Source organism: Argiope bruennichi, chromosome 6 (genome assembly GCF_947563725.1).
Source record: "Argiope bruennichi chromosome 6, qqArgBrue1.1, whole genome shotgun sequence".
Classification (NCBI taxonomy): Eukaryota; Metazoa; Arthropoda; class Arachnida; order Araneae; family Araneidae; genus Argiope; species Argiope bruennichi.
The window spans coordinates 104,353,670-104,372,063 of NC_079156.1; the positions used below are offsets into that span (position 1 = coordinate 104,353,670).

An 18,394-nucleotide genomic window follows, 5' to 3' on the forward strand; every position below is an offset into this window, starting at 1 on the left:
AAAATTCCTAAATAAAAGGTATTCATAGAAAAGGAAATAGAATTAAACAAATGGTCAAATAGTTAAGATGGAACACACAGTTCTGCATGCAGATAAAAAGACAAAGGGCAAACTCCCTGAATTGTGATTCCCTGATGCAATAATAAAATGTAAAAATTGAAGTATTTACTTTGGTACAAATAAAAACTTTCAAAAATTCTCATGCAGTTTCTAAATTAATATACATGCATATTCATTATCATATAAGAAGAATCCTCATGTATAATAGATTGATTCTATTAAACTTTTGAAATTAATTTTAGTATTAGTTTGATAAATTACTTTCAAAGTAATTATTTTCAAAAGTAATTCATAAATTTCTAATCATAGAGCTAACATGATGCATTTGTGCTTATCATTGCAAAAGTCAGAGAATTTGGTTTATTCAAGAATTTAAAATCAACATTTTCAAATCAGTTTTTTAAAAAAAATCACTTGCTCAACTCCGCAGTTTCTGTGTTTTTGGTTATTTAATGCCAAACTCCAACAATACATCTAAAACATTACAGCACAAATATACTTATATAGATTTTGTCTTCTATTAAAAAGATTTACATTTTCAACAGCAATGATTTTATTGACAAATACACATGATTATGAAATGGAGAACAAAACTTAAGAAACATTTACACTTTATTAAAATTTATATGAAATGATAAGTCCATGAGAATGACAGATGCAAAACTTTAAAGTCCATTTGATGAAGAAATTCAATCTTCATAAAAAGATTAAGTCTGTAATTAAGAACTAGTATGGTTTCGATCTTCTATCTCCACTGAAATATAACAAAACATAAATTAGTAATTTTGTTATTTTGCAAGATTATTTACTAAGAATACTCAAACATTCTAACTACATGTTCTAAAAAATGTTTTATATACAGAAATCATTCCCATTGATATATATTTTATTCTTGATTATATATATAGAATTAAAATTAGAAAGCCTTTAAAATACAATGTTATGTACAGAAACCTGCATCAATTTGTGGTTTATTATTCCCTCTTCCAATCACAAAAATTTAATCCACAAACTGTTCTTATACAGAATTTAATAAATAGGAACCACACAAGCAAACAGAATTTAATAAATAGGAACCACACAAGCAAACAGAATTTAATAAATAGGAACCACACAAGCAAATAAAATTTAATAAATAGAAACCACACAAACAAACAAAATTTAATAAATAGAAACCACACAAACAAACAAATTAATATAGAAACCCATTCACCTATACATACAAGAAATCATTATGAATATTGTTTAGATAAAAAGCAAGAGGGGCCTAAGAAAGGGAGAATGAATTGTTGACTCCTATTTGAGTTATTCTTGCCACACAGACTGAATCAAGACACATTAAATCATAAGTGATAAAAATCAAATTTACAATCTCCAATTATGGGTTAGATATTCTACCACCATTTTACTAAAACCACATTTCAAAAATTAAGAAACTAAGTTTTAAAATTGGAATTGAATTTCCCTGAAAAGCTATTTTAATAGACTTAGTTTCAAATTTTAACAAATAATATCTTGCATAAATGATCGCATTTTCAGTTTCAAAACACTGGTATCAAGGAAGATGCAGTAAGCATATTTTGGAGCCCCAAAAAACAAGCTTGAGAAACACTACTAGATAATAATGTTTCACACAATTCAAAATGTAATCAAGTAATATTTAAAAAATAAAATCTCATTTTCCTCAAGATACATTGTTACAATACAAAACTAAAGTCATCCAAACATATATATATATATGACATCAGCATCATGACAAAATATAAATTGAGAATACATCTTACCCAGGTCCGCCTCTCATAGGTCCTCCACGACCTGGCCCACCTCGGCCGCCGCCCCCAAATCCACCTCGACCACCCATTCCAGGTGGTCCACCTCTTCCTCGACCTCCACGATCACCACCTCTTCCGCCTCTCATACCACCACGGCCACTGCCGCCACCTCCAAATCCTCGGGAACCACCCTCTGGTGGTGCACCACCCCCAACACCTTCAGGTCTTGGAGCATGACATCTATTGCATTCTACTCTCCATGAGAAGTTATTATTACCACACTCACTGTAACAATATTAAAAAAAAAAAACTCAAAATCAATTTTAAATTTCATTTACAGATTATATACATAAATAAAAATTACTGAGTTCGAAATCCAAAGGCACTCTGAATATACTTACGGATTCATGCATTTCCAATCGCCTTCCCTGCCAGAGCCACCAGATCCTCTGTCTCCTCCTCGTCCGCCATCATCTCGACCACCACCTCCTCTGCCTCCGCCACCACGGCCTCCTCCACCTCGACCACGGCCGCCGCCTCCACCAGGTCCACCACCAAATGGTTGAGTTTTACGCTGGGCTAATTGAACATTGATCTTTTTGCCTTGAAAATCTTTACCTGTATTTGCAAAGGGAATGCATTAAAAACACATTTGAAATTTCATTCCAAATTTATGTCTAGAAAATGCTCAATGTTAAAGAAATGAACTTTTAAGAAATAACTGATATTTAAAAAGAATTGCTTGCCTGCATACATACATACATACATATACACAGCACAAAAGCAAATATTGTCTCTCCTAATATTGGAAGAAACTGAGAAAATAATAGAAAAATATACAAAACAGAAAGATGATTTCCAGCAGATGTTAATAGTCCAAATAAAGAAAATTTCTTTTTAAGATCATACATAAAAAATACAGTTTTTGACATTTCACTTTTTATTTATTTACTGGATTCATACAATTTTGGGTTCTTTTCAAAATATAATATTTCTTTTACTTCTTAAGATTTTCAAAATATAGACTGCTAATTAATCTATAGAACGGAAAACTTTGTAGTAGCTGACACCATAAGCAAAAACATGTTATAAGAAGTAAATATTAACATACCCTCTCCAATATTAGCTACCAAGTCATCAGTAGTGTTTTGTTTTTTTTACCAATACATAACATAATATAATATGAACAAATTAGTGAAGAATAGATAGTTCCTAATTAAAACTAGTTAAAAATATTTTAAAGTATTATTCAAAATTATTTAAAACATTTTTTATTAACTAAATATACAATATTTTTTTAAATAAAATCACAGAATATAATTTTGTTGATCTAACAAATTAACACTGTTGGTAAGGTATTTATAAGTAAGTCTTAAGTCATTTTTTCTCACTTTTGCAACGAAGAGCGACTCCAGTTTTTGTATTCATGTCGGAACAGGCTTTTATCCCTCCCCCTTCCTAACTATAAAACTATACTATACAAATATAGCACTATATTTTTCTATAAATATAGTACTGATGACATACTATAAAAATATTTTTGAGTGAAGATTCAGGAAATGAGCATTTTGTGTATTTTGTAGTTTCTCGTATAAATGTTCATTTCTTCTAGATTTTTACATTGTTTATCTTAACTTTCATAGTAACTACAGAATTTCCATAAGTGTTGGAGAATATATATTAGTATAGGTTTGGTTGTAATGGTTTCGGATGGAAGGATAAGGCTATTTTCATATGCAGCTTCATTGCTTGCATAACAAACCACCTATAATTGTTTTGGAGAAGTGATAGGTCATTTGCCCACAATTGATCAAAACAAAATGGTATTCAGATACACTCTAGCAGATATGAAGAACTCATCTGATGAGTTGCCTTAAAGATATTAGTAATGGCATTACTGGACAACATGGAAACCATGTAAATAAAGAAAAGCCCATAAAAAAATTTCAATTATTACTATAATGATTTCATTTATTTTTTGAAATACTTAACTCTTTATATAACAAATCTGTTACAGAATTTAAAGAATTTCATAATTTAGAAAGAGAAATTAAATAATTTCAAGAATTATTATTTTAAAAATTTTTTTTTTTTTTTCCTGTCCTAGCATGAAGGCTAGGGAATAAGTAACCATAAGTTCTTTTCTAATTCATAAGGTTTAGTTATTCAATTGAACTGCCGGGTCCGTCTGATCATTTCTAAGATTCCGACCATTTGTTATTTGATCATCTAAACTTTATATTCTGAACATTTTATAACTTGAACCACTCCTGTAAAACTTCTTTAATAAGGGGATTTTCAAATTGGATGCAGGAGTAGTAAGCCAATTTAAAATTTAAAAAATATATCAAAAGATTTCATTCATTTATAAGCGATACTAGTTAATTTTTAGTGCAAACTATACGAATTTGTTATCTTCAAACCCCTACATAATCACAGTACTTAAATTTGATTAAAATTCAAGAGTGAATTCAATTTAACCATTTCTACTCAAATCATGAACGTTACATTGTAAATTCACCTAGTAACTTGAAAAAAATTTATTTAAGTCTTAAAGTTATTTCTAGTTTGTAAAATTTGAAAAATTCCCTTTAAATACAACTTTTTGCAAGCAAAAAAAAAAAAAAAAAAAAACTTAGATATTTATCAAGTTTTGAAGAAATTTTAGGAGAACCTTACCAGATTAATATTCTCATATTTGCTTTATGAATATTTTATTTCCTTTCCAATTACTAACAAAACTTTTCAACTATCTCATCATACAAATTTACTTTTAATGAATTTAAATTTTTATTTTGAACTCAGTTTTTCAGGTAGTTTGATCCCAAATGCTGGAAAAAACATTTTACCAAAAATAAATGAATAAATAAAATGGCATGCAAACACATTTAAACAAAAAGGAGTATGGGTTTGAAGAATCAACATCTTAGGAAATATATTTTACCTCCAAACCAATTTATAGCAGAGCTTGCAGTAGGAGGATCATCATAAGTGATTGTAGCTTCTCCTTTACCTTTACCTGTGATTTTATCCTTATAAATCCAAATCCTTTGCTTTCCAGTTCTCTTATCCATCTATATTAAAATTAATCAAATTTAGTTTTAAATAAATTAGTGCAACTTTTGAAAAACTTAAGCTTCCAATTCAAGAATTCAAACTAAATTCTTATATAAGAACTTACTTTAATTACGCCAATTGCTCCAAAATAATTTGAAAGCTCATCCTCGCGAACACCCTCAGGAAGTCCAGACACAAAAACTGTATCCTGTATTTCCTCACCTAAAATATTTTTGAATGAATAAGTACACAGCAGTAAAAGAGAAGCTACATACCAAAATAAAAATTATAAAGTTCTTTAACACACCTCCATAATTGTTGCCGCCGCCACCATTGTAAGAGTAGCCACCGCCTCTACCACCTAGGACAAGAGTTCTTGGTTAAAGGGTGGTAAATAATTGAATACTATGCATCAATATAAAATAATTATTGAACTGAAATAAGTATTAAGATGTATAATAATCTATATAAAGAAAAAAAATTGATTTTAAAACTATGAACGTGTATTCTTGAATACTAAACATAATTCCTTAATGTAGAAATGAAAAACGCCATGCAAGTGATTTAAAAATTCAAATTAATCACATTTTGTGAAATTATTTTTTTAAAAAAAACTTCTATGAAAACCATAATGAAGCATTTTCATCCCAACTTTTAGCACATGTGCCAATTATCACACGAAAGATCATTAATTTACATTTACATCCTGACATAACTATTTCCCAAGATGACATACCATGAGATTGAAATATATGAGCCTCAGTATTATAGCCACCTATTTTCCTTTTCCATACACATGCACACAATCAGAAAAGAACAAGTATAAACAAAGGAACTTATTTTAAGTACGAATATATATATTATCAACTCATTTCACTAACTCATTCAAATGTGAATATTCTATTTCGTCAAAGATTCAGATTTTTATCTGAATTTATACAATAGGAAAACCTTTTTTTATCGACATAAAAACGCTTTTTGAAAAGCAAATGACCATTTCTAATTACAGTACTGGTAACCAAAAATGAATAAATTAAAAAATCATAATAGAAACCAATAACACATTATATACATGAAAACTTCAATGCACGTAAAATCAATCTTCCAATCACTGATAACCAATTTATGAACATGTGTCTACAGATTTGATTCCATTTGACAGAAATTTGAATCCATCCATACAGTTGAAAGAGAAGTTTATAAATACTAGCCAACTTAAAAAGCTTTTTTTATTTTTTTTGTAAGTGATAACCCAAATGTATCTTCATAAAATTCTATTATAATTTTCCACATTAATCATTTGCTAAAAAAACTTGAATTTTTAGAGGAATACAAGTCCTCAATTCTCAATTTCAGACATACTTAATTTAAACTTAGTTCGATCACAGCCCCACATTATAGGTATAGAAGCAATATCGTCTGACAAATCTTAAAAAATTAAACCTAAATATGTAAATTTAATCCTTAATCAGATTGTGAAAACAGAAGAAATAACCTTCTTATATGAATGAAAACACTCGGCAGAAAAAAATATCAATTCGGCAATTACCTATATAGTTCCAAGAGTGTATGGACTAAATCAAACACTTTAACCACCTTTTGATTTCACTAATAAAAACCAGATTAAAGTTAATTATAAATGTAAACTGAAATGGTTACTTCAACAACATCGCATCCTTAAGATTTGTAGCACTTTTATAACTGATTACAACAATTTTGATCATGTTTGTCTTCACTAAAACAATCTTTTTTTTTAAAAAAAAAAGAAAGAAAAAAAAAGACGTGTATCGCCATCTACATAGAATTTGAAGAGGATGAATATTATCCATAGGTTAACAGTATACACCTTAAAACATGAATCTTCTCTTTCCCATTTTTTTCATTTAATGTCATGAAAGCAAATATAATTTGCCAAATATAAATTTTCATACAACTCTAAACAGTGACAAATAATTTAACCAGTTTTATTATAAAGCAATAAACATCCCTGTAAAAAATTTTATATTGACACCACACAACTCATATATTTATTTAAAAAGATAAGTTCTCTCCAGCACAATGAATTTCAATATTGTATTGTTATTAATAACTTGCAATGAAAAAAATGTTAATTCTCTTTTACAATATCTATCACAGCAAGAAACTGAGTTGGAAATATTTATTTGCCTAATCAAAATATCTTTCTTTTATGCTACAATGAGAAGACTCAATTCCATTTTCTGGTGCAAGATCTTCCAACAGGATAAGCACTCTGTAGCATTATAATTTATTTTTAGCATAAAGAACTGAAACTTAACTTCTAGAAATACCCAACCCAAATCTGCACATCATTCAGTATCTCATTCAAATGGAAGATGTAGACTAATTAATTGATCACAAACACAAAGGGTGAATATTTTAAAATTTCTTTTAAACTTGCAATGTGGCAATCCAGTACACTGAATCAAATCCAATATATAATATAAATTCTATTTCCTTTAAAATCTATGTCTTGCTTATTTTCAACGAATCTTTAACTTAGATCATAGTTTTCAGAACTGACATGTATTCTTATTTATGATGCTGTGATGTTTCATAGTATATAGTAAGTATACTCAAATTTGTTTTATGTAATTACTTTATATTTTTCATTTTTTTTATATTATATTTATTACATTGCATAAGTTTCAACTGGAATTAAACCTTTTAATGTTGTGAAACGAATCTGAAACAGACCATATAAACTAATATCAATTCAATAGAAAATTTTCATTAGGGAATAAAGGTAAAATATCCACATATATATATAAGGCAAAGGCTTTTGAAAATAATTATGATACAGTAAACAGTGAAAACCTAATTTAAAAAAAATGACAAGAGCCAAGTCTTCATCTATGTAGCACACAGTAAATATTTACATTTCAGAATCCTACCCCCAAGGTAAATAAGTTTTTAGTAATTTTACTATAGACAGATTAGCACCATAGAATCAATTTAATATTTATTGGTAGTATATAATCCGTTATGACCAAACCATACGCATTTTAAAGTCATAACATTTCCAAATAGAATTAGATCTGGGCAATATCTAGAATGATATCAGCATTGTTTCAGAATAAAATTGTTTCACATCACATTCACCAACTCATTATCTGTAGCAATAATCTTTGGATGAAGAAGACCCAGGTGTAGAGAACTATAAATTTTTAAGAGAAGGAGGGATGTATCTTTTCTTTGCCCAGTTTCATATTTTATAAAATATAAGGATAAGATAAAAAAATTTAATCAACTTTAATTCAAAGAGCTTCAACACTGTTCCAAATGTTAATCACTGAACAATTATTCACTGAAGTTACATAAGGTTTTGGTAAAATGTATGCCCGTTTTTAAAAAAATTAGAACAGAAAAACAAAATTTTAGTGAGACAATAAGTTCTAGTTCTCTATTCAATATAAACAAATCAAATCTAAAGAAATTTCTTTTAAGAAGCCTTGTCTAACATGAAAAATGATTAATCTACCCCCAACCAAATATTTAAAGATTTATTACAGGTGAAGAATTTTCTTGCCCTAGACAAAAATTCACATTTTTTTTGTCATTTTTATAACATTAGCAACTCTGTTGTATTCATCACACCAATCTTTCACAATTTCCAAAATCAATTCTTATTCAGTTTTTTAAACATTTCTACAATAAGTAAAATACAGATCTCTACACTATTTGCCAAAACAATCTTAAACCAAACTACAGAAAAGAACTGTTCTTTTGGTGTAATAAATATAATTTTGAAAAATATTGATTGATATTATGACAATTTATACTGCACATATCACACACAATTTTATACCAAGATAAGTAAAAGTTTTAATTTTAAAATTAATAAAATAAGAATAAAATTTTAGAAGATATTTTTCTGATTAAACTGAGAAACTAATTATTAATTGTAAAAATGTATAAATTTAATATGTAAAAAATATCTAATATAAGAAATAATAATAAAAAAATACTAAATATAAGAAATCAGGTTAAAAATAATTTTTATCAATAATAGTAAAGTATACTATATTAATGCCTCATAGGATTATCATGCCATTACAGAAAATAAGATTTTTAAAAAATTTATTTTCCACAAAATCCTGTCACTGTAACATTTATACCATAAAAGACAATTAGCGAATTAGATTAAGTGGTTCGAAAGTCAGAAAAAAAAGGATAAACTATAATATTTCTACACAGATTATTTAAGTCTATTTCTGCATCTCATAATTCTTACATGATAGAATACACAGATCATGCACATTGTTTCCAATAAATCAGAGTGTCTACTAGATATAATTTTTTAAAAAATAGGATAAAAATCTTAGAAAAATTAATGTAATTCTAAAACAGATTTTAAGGATAATTACAATATTACTCATGTAAATTTAAAAATCCGGGGATAACTTTTACTTTGCATGCATATTTGAGAAACAGATTCTGAGAGATCCCAGTAGACACCCTGTTTTGCAAAATTAAATTTGAAAAAATCAAATTTAACTGGATTAGAAAAGTATTTGCAGTAGATGAATATGAACATTTAATATTAAACTAGCCATTTAATTGCTTTAATAAAAATGTAAGGAACTTTTAATGAACCACTCAGTGGTACCGTTACCTTTGTTGAAACCTCCGCGGCCAGGACCTTGGTTACTAAAAACGAAGCAGATTCAGTATGAGCATTACTTCATAACTTGCAACTTCAAGATGACTTCAACAGTTTAATGGTGGGCATTTTATAATAACACCTTATTGAACAAGTACTAATAAAACAAACCGCTTATGCGGATTAAATGAGCATCATACATAACTTCAAACAACTTGAAAAATGCAAAAAGGGTATACTAGGATTGATTAACATGAAATATAAAAACAAGTTATACAATACCTTTGCCCAAATGTAGGTAAAATTAAAGTAATCAATGTTAAGTGATTTTTTTTTTTTTTTACACAATAACAGTTACAAATATTGTGAGAGATGAGAATGACTTTTTAGCCTTTTAGATTATAGAATAAATATATCCATTTCAATCATTTTTATTGATAATTTTAGATAAATTTTAAACAATATTTAAAAAGCAAAGCTAATTGTTGATAGTCTCACAACCCAATGTTTTACAGAAAGTTCTTCAAAATCCTTATAACATCTTTTGATTATTTTGGAAACAAAATAATCATTAAAATAGTGATTAGTTCATAGAAATAGTTCATATACTCCTATTTTCTATACAATTTTTAATGATGATCAATACACTGCGCTTAATGAGTGTCTTAAATGCATAGGTTTCTATTATCCAGGTCTATTTTCATAGACCAATAAATATTGACACCAACAAGTTTCCATACATTTTAAAGGTTAAAATTTTGACCATCCTTATTTTACTCTATGAAATTTAACTCTAAAACATGAAGAACTCAATTCAAAAAATTGATTGTTATAATTAACTAAAAGACATTCCTGCAGAAAATGTCTTATTATAATAACCCTTTCATCAACAGGAAAGTCACCCTTGGGAAGGTAAGAGGGAGGTTACTTATTTTATGAGAATGGTTGAAAACATCAATCGTTATAAATGTATATAATTAGATAATGGGCTTTGTATTTCATAACAAAATTTATGAATAAAACCACAAAGATAGAAACACTGAAAGAAATTTAAGTATAAAAAACCTCAGTTAATTTAAACATACAATTCACATAATTCCTAATGATAAACTACAGAATATATGCATTAAAAGAAAATTGTTTAAGGATATACTAGATACAAGAAAAACAAGAAATCTTTGTATTAATATTAAACTGAATCCAAAAACTTTTTTTAAATACTTGGAGAATAAAGGGAAAAAGCATTTTAAATATTCATAATGAAAACTTACCACATACAAACCCAATACTAATTTTCCAATATAAAAATTTAAAAATTGTTGGATAATTTAATACTCCGTCCATTTACTTTCCTTTAGAAAAATGAAAATGTTTAAACACTGCCAACACTGGCAATCATATTTCACACCACAACCATGTACGAGCTGAAATGACAACTAAACATGACAGCATTGAAACTTCAACCAACAGAATTTCATTATTACACCACTTTTCAGATACAGAAAAGAATAACCAAGTCAGTAATGTATAATTTAGCAAATATATGAAGAAACTATCAATCATACCTTCATATTTTGTATAGAATATAGAAAAAGTAAACTTTGCATCACCAGTTTATTATTAAAGGGCAGGATGAATATGAATAAAAAATAGAATATGTTAAAAACAAAAATGTATAAAGGGTGTATCCATATATACAATATTCTTAGACTTCTTACAATTCCGTTAGAACAGTCTAAAATTAAAGAAAACTGCTCATGTACAGAGTTAAAGTATAATTACCAGTGCATTCTAGAAGATTTATTAACAATTCTTCATTTTAGTAAAACATTGCTTGTGTGTTCCTGCTTAATTCATCAAAATAATATTTATTTTCTCTTATCTTTCAAATTATTTTATATAAACCAATTCTAAAATATCCTCACAGTAAGCAAATCATTTTACACTAAATTTTATATAGATTTCTGCTTGTATAGACAAAAGAAATTAAATAATTTCATGAAGGTTTTACACAGCACTAGATGGGCAAAGTAGAAAACAGATTAACTGTAACTGACCAAATAATAAAAATCTCTAAAAAAAACTAAGCATGTTATAAAATGCTTTCATAATAAATCATTTCTTGAACATGTTTAAGAAAACTCTGCTCAAAGTTAATATTTGTAATTATTTTTCTCACAGAATAAATTGTATTAAGAATACCACATAATGCTCATTAAGAAAATACTCCATAAATACTAATTATTATACAAGTTAAAAATCATTTTTCTTTTATCTATCAAGAAATAACAGCAATAAGCTGCAATCTTAAGAAAATTTTGAATACAAGCAATGCTTTCCATTAGCAAGATTAGATTTAAATCCTTTGGAGGATATTTTTAGGAGAATTAATATAAAGATATAAGAATTTACAACAATCCAGAATAAATTACTAAGAAATAATAACACTTACCCAAAACCACCACCTCCGCCTCCACGGCTACCTCGATCAAATCCACCAGGGCCTCCTATATAAAGAGTTTAGAAAAATTGTGACTAGTTCAGTTTAAACAAAATATGAAGTAAAATTAGAACATCATTTAAAAAGAATCCCTAACATGTACAGAAAGCTTTTACTTACATAAAAATGAATTATTTAGTATTACAAAGGAATTCATCTAATTATAAACAAAACATTCAGATAAATATTAGTGATAATCAAATGTTTATGTGATCAAGGAATTTGAGCAAAAATATGATTTTTTTTTTTTTACTTATATCAATAACTTAACTCATTAATGCAAATAAACTTAAAACAAAAGGAAAGTTGTTTTACAACTTTTAAAAAAGCAAACCTTGTAGATATCAAGAGAAAATAGATCAAAATTTATGTAAATGTGTTTTTATATTATAATTTTATAAAATAAAATATTTATCAAAAAGACAGCTAACCAGTAAATTTCCATTTATAATATATAAATATCACGACTTTATAAAAGCTTAAAAATTCTTCACTGCAAAAGAAACTTCTTACCAAGATATTAAACTAATATTTGCATGCATACAAAAATTTATCATGCTTATTATTACCTTGGAACCCACCTCTTCCACCTCCAGGTCCACCACCATAGCCACCCATTGGTGGACCGCCATATGAATCTCCACCAGGTCCACCACCCATAGGTCCAGGTCCACCTGGGGGCACAGGACCACCATATCCACCAGGAGGACGATTGTAATCATTACCAGGAGGTGGACCACCATATCCACCAGGAGGTGGAGGCATGCTGTGACCAGGCGGTCCTTGTGCTGGTGGACCCCCAACAGGAGGAGCAGATGATGCTCCAGTTGATGGTGCTCCTGCACTATATGCTGGAGTTGGAGGTGCTGCAGATGAACCTACACCACCACTAGGAGGTTGACTACCATAACCCGTAGGAGCTGATCCACCGTAAGAGCCATAACCTGGGGAACCAGAATAAGCAGACTGACTTTGAGGAGCAGAAGCAGAATAGCCTGTTGAAAATTGGAAGTTCAGTACACATAAAATCTATGACAACATGGCTGCCATCCTGCCATATGCATCAGTGCTAGGATAACCATCTTAAAGAGCAAATTCCCATTATAGAATTGCCAGTATTACTTCTGAATGTCACCAATTGTCGTTGAAATACATTTGTCCAAAACAAGTCCATGAAATATAAAAAATGCTCCAACAAAGAATTCCTATAGCACCTCAGAGCACATAAGACATTCAGGTACACCATGTATAATAGCAAAAAAAGTATAAAGAAACATTTAACAAAATAGCAAAAACAAATCACCATAGCATAATTTGTTAGCTGAAAATAACAAAACAAATTTAATAAGGTAAATTTTATGTATTAAGCCTCAAGAATTATTCTATTTTTAATACGAATGACATGAACACTCACTTCCAGCAGAATAAGAAGAGGCAGCTGGTTGCTGACCATAGCTGTACTGCTGAGATTGGCTGGATCCATACTGATCAGCACCATAGGATCCATAAGCTGCATTACCTGAAGGAGCTGCAGAGCCACCCCAATTTGTTGAGGTTGATCCCTTAAAAATAAAGAAATGATTTGTCAAATTTTTCAAGAGAAATTCATTAAGTATTACAAAAAGATTTTATAAATTGAAGTTGATTCAATATCAGGATTTTCAAAATTAAAACAGATCACATAGATTAATCTCAACTTAATAAAAAAAAATATGAAAGGGATTTAAAAATAAAATCTGTTACATATAGAAAAGTTTTACAGATCATTTTTTAACAAAAGATAAAAATTTACAAACTTCTATAAATGAGAATTATACATACAAGATTCCATTAAAAGAAATACATATACTTGAAATCTGATCAATTTTTTAAAAATATCTGGCATCACATTTTATATAGAATATATACAAGTGTCTTTGCAAAGATTACTATTTACTAGAAAAATAATTTAATAATTTGTTCATTAAAAATATTGAACCTAAAACTTACAGTATATGCTCCTGCACTAGATCCTCCATAACCACTTTGAGAATAAGAAGCATCTCCACCATAACTTCCATAAGAATATCTGAAAAAATAAAATTTTTAATAGGAAATTTACTAGTGAAATTTTCTTTAAAAAGTACCCTATTATATCTCAAATATGATAAAATCTTAAAAGTTAACAAATTGACGACCACATTATTAAAGATATTTTTGAAAGGGAGGAACATCTTAAATGAGACTTTATCCATCCCTCACAAAGATAATTAAATATTTTTAAAAAATAATTTTATATGAATTTGTAATGTATTTTAATTTAAACAATCTACAAATCACCTAAGTAAATATTGTGTTTCTACACCTAATTTGATCTTGCAAAAGGCAAGTAAATTTATCTCGTATCATTTTGTAAGCTACACAACTAAAATATGATACGAACTTCTAATATTTTAGCCAATTACAATGCTCAGAATTAAATAAAGCTTTTAATCAGAAATCTTTGTTCATTCAGTAAACCTTTTAAGCTTTTAAAAGTAATTTTTTTTAATTACATTTCACAGCATGTTTTCAAGAGCTCTATTTCATTATGCAAGATTTCTTTTTATTAGTAGGGGTTTTTTTCAGTTGAATCCTCTAATTAAATCCTGCAATTGCAATTTAGTCACTAAAATATATATATATTTGCTCAAAATTATTTTTTTAAAACATTTTTAATTGAATCTCAAAAGGATCTATTTATCAAGAAAATAAATGCTTATATTTAAAATACTTAATTGTTTTATTAGTTTTTTAAAACAAATTCAAGTTTACAAAGTTAATAAAAAGAAATTCAATATCTTAATTAGATAGAGTAACAAATATCAATTATTTTATTTAATATTAATTATTTTAATATACTATTTGTATCAATCAATTTTGAAAGGCATTTTGTGAACAATTCAGAATGACTGTGTATAAATTCTTTTGATTTTAAGAATTATTTTTCAAATATTTTTCTACAGAATGCAATTAAATGCAATAATTCACTACTTACCCAGCTTGACCAGCAGGATACTGTGAATATTCTGAAAAATAAAAAGCATTCATTTCAGTCAAGAAATGACAAAAGAATATAAAAACATTAATATACAGAAAAAAGAAGAAAAATTAAATAAAAACCTATTATTTTATATGGTATTATAAAAAAACCAATAAGCAATTAGTATTTGGTAACAAACCATTTAGTTTAATTCTTAACATACAAAAATTGTAATTCACAGAAATTATAGTCACTTTTATATTAGAAAAGATTGAATTTTTTTTCTTAAATAAAGACTAATTCCTTTAAACTTTAATTGGCCATTACTTGGGATTTTTCAAATCAGAAAATTAACTATTTTTAATCCATATCATTGTAGAAAAAAATAAGGTTGCAAGTTAATACTTTGTCAATTACCTTAATATTTACTTTAAACATAAAAATTGCATAATTAAAAAAACTTATCAAAATAATATATATTTTTAAAAAAAGAAGTTTTCTAAAAATTAATATTCATAAATTTTAAGAATATATCACTGATAAGTCATGTTAGATTGCTACCATTAAATTGTAAGCACAGTAAGAATAGAAAATAGGTAAGTTTTAGACAATTTAGAACTTAAGTTATCTAAGTTAAGTGTTTAGTATAATACGGCTGAAGTTGGTAAAAAATTATTAGCTTTACCAGATTACTCAATTCCCCCCCTCCAAAAAAAGTTTTCTAAGGGAAAAAAATTCAAAAGATGTAATATGAAGAATAGGAATGAGAACATTTTTCTTCATATATATTTCACTGTTTAGGACTCTTTATTTTAATGAAATTATTCATTTTCCAATGGTAAAAATCAATGCAAGAGATGAAAACACTCAAATGAAGTTGGTTGCTGCTAAATCGCTAAACACTTTGAAGGTAGGAAGAAAATGTAATATCATGGACACTTACACTTATTTTGCAATGCTGCTTGAGTTTATTTATTATAAGATAGTGAAATCAATTTGTACTGAATCTTTTACCAGAACATTTTTCTCGCATCTTATTTACAATTTTTATAGCTCCTTTGATTTAAAAAAATATTTTATAATTTGTGTTCCACAAATCGAAAATAAGAAGATTTATTAAACATTATAAATCAGCAAAATTTCCTGCAGAAAGGCATGTATATCTCGTATCATATGGCTTCCATTTTACAGCATTTAAAAAAAAGAACAATTCTAATTTTGCTTGTACATCAAAGTATTGTTTTTTTTAAAATAACAGCTATATTTTTTTTTGTTGTATAAAAAAACTTTAACAAATGCAATACCCACCTGCAACTTATTTGATTTTCCAAAGAGTGTCAAAATTATCTTAAAATTTTAGCTGTTCAAGTATTTTATAGTCAAAAATTAAAAACTGAATTTCAAGATTTTTTTTAATGTGCAGTATTTGCAATATTTTTTTCTTCTACAGTAAGAGAACTCAATTTGAAATTACAGAGTATCATTTAAATAGTTTAAAATACAGTTTTAATGCATTTAAAAGAAATTTATAGATTTGATAAAAAAATTAATTTAAAACATTTAACAGAAATTCAGGATGTGAAATGAAATTTAAATTAATGATAATTAAATTGACATAACACATTTCTTTAGTTAGATACATAGAAGCATATTACAACATATAGTTCATATATTAAATAACTCGCAGCCATCACTGGTATTTTTGCTAAATTCAACCATGAAATTTCTAAATGTCAAGAATGGTACACATTACACTTAATTCAAGTTGGAATCAAATGATATACATTTTGATTTGTTACTGTTGGATAAATTAAGATCAATTATAATAATATTCTTAAGAAATTATATTAGCCCATATACAAATTACATGAGGCCTACAAATTTTAATGCATATGATTCATTGCAATTTTATAGTAAATTAAAGTTTTGTTTTATTTTTTGACCACTAGAACTTGGAATAGCCCACAGCTGCATTCCAAATTTGAATCAAAGAAATTCAATTTTCTACAATTTAACAAACCTAATATATCATCCCTTGTAGTTCTCATAGTATCACAAAAATAATTTTTACAGAAATTTAAAAACTAAGAAGTAATATATTTAATTATTCATATGCTCCAATATTTATCTACAAAATTGTTAGATTTTTATACAAAGGCTTTCATATAAAAAGGACTACCTTTTCAGAGCACTGATTAATTTTAAAAGAAAATATATTTTTGAAAATTTCATTTATCAGTAATTTAGTCGCATTTAGGACTCACATTTGAATATGTAAATGTCTATAATCCATTTGTCACTTTCCTATCAGAATCGGGAAAACAAATAAATGTTTCAAATAGATGTAAAATATTCTTTACTGAATTGAATAATGCATATTTTACACAACACTAAAAAAAGGGCATAGGAGAATTTTCTGAAAAAATCGAGTAACGCTTCAATTTTGTTTGGGTTTTTAACGTTTTAATTAAAACAGATGCATAATTGTTTCATTTAATCTTTTCAAATTTTCCTTAATTTTAATATTGATTTAGTACCATCATACAACATCAAAGTTTTTTTTTAAAACCTTTGACAAGCTAAATATTATTTACACAAAATCGGAAAAATTTCAAAGGGCGATGCTTTAACACAGACGAAAAAATAATGTACAGATCCAAGAAAAATAAAAAATTTAAGAGTTGACTGTAGAAAGATATTGAGCCTATTAATTACTTGTAAAAATGAATGTGTTAAATTTTAATCAGACTGATAGATAATATTGAATATTCTGGAAAATTTTGGCATTGACAATGGACAAGTGTTTTAATAGCTATAAAGACTAGAAATCAGCAGATGTTTACTAATATTGGTAAAAATAGAAATCAGCGCCTTAAAATTTATTTCAGGTAATCAAAATAGACAATGCATGTTGAGATCTCTGCCGTAAAATGGCTACTTCAAACACAAAATGGCGCTACAGCAAAAATCTGAAAATCTACAAAAGAACTTAAAAACTGGGTTTAAGGCATAATAAATGTATCATATAACATAAATCTACTTACGTTGATCACCCATAATGATATATTATAGAATAGTCTTTCTAATTATACGTTATTTAGGATAACAAAATTTGACGAAGCCAACACTCCGCCAGTTGCCGGTATAGCACAGTGGCAAACTGAACAGAGTTGAGATGTATACTCCAAAATGTTTTACAATTTTAATTACTGCTATGTAGATATGCCTTTTTAGTTGAACAAATGTCAAATTAAATCCATAAAAAATATTAATGAATTCTTTACTTAAATTAAGAAATACGTAAGCTAAAATTATTTGAATCGAAATAAATGAATCTCCTTATCTTTCATGAAAAATAAATATATGTATTCTGACGTAAATAT

At 27.4% G+C, this 18,394-nt stretch overlaps 1 protein-coding gene across 2 annotated transcripts; it reads right to left on the reverse strand.

Moving 5' to 3' along the window:
* Window positions 1-595: 595 nt before the first annotated feature.
* Window positions 596-18,173, reverse strand: LOC129971432 (RNA-binding protein cabeza-like). 2 transcript variants are annotated; one of them, XM_056085189.1, is made up of 13 exons: window positions 18,056-18,173; window positions 15,027-15,057; window positions 14,000-14,078; window positions 13,425-13,572; window positions 12,592-13,005; window positions 11,963-12,017; window positions 9,523-9,557; window positions 5,197-5,250; window positions 5,014-5,111; window positions 4,777-4,906; window positions 2,234-2,450; window positions 1,845-2,117; window positions 596-814 (listed from the first exon to the last, which is right to left on the reverse strand). In XM_056085189.1, exons 1-13 carry the CDS (start codon window positions 18,066-18,068, stop codon window positions 787-789), a joined length of 1,575 nt encoding a protein of 524 aa, XP_055941164.1. In that variant the 5' UTR covers window positions 18,069-18,173; the 3' UTR covers window positions 596-786. The 2 variants fall into 2 exon arrangements, with proteins under 2 accessions (XP_055941164.1, XP_055941163.1); XM_056085188.1 differs by having other exon boundaries at window positions 12,580-13,005.
* Window positions 18,174-18,394: the final 221 nt, after the last annotated feature.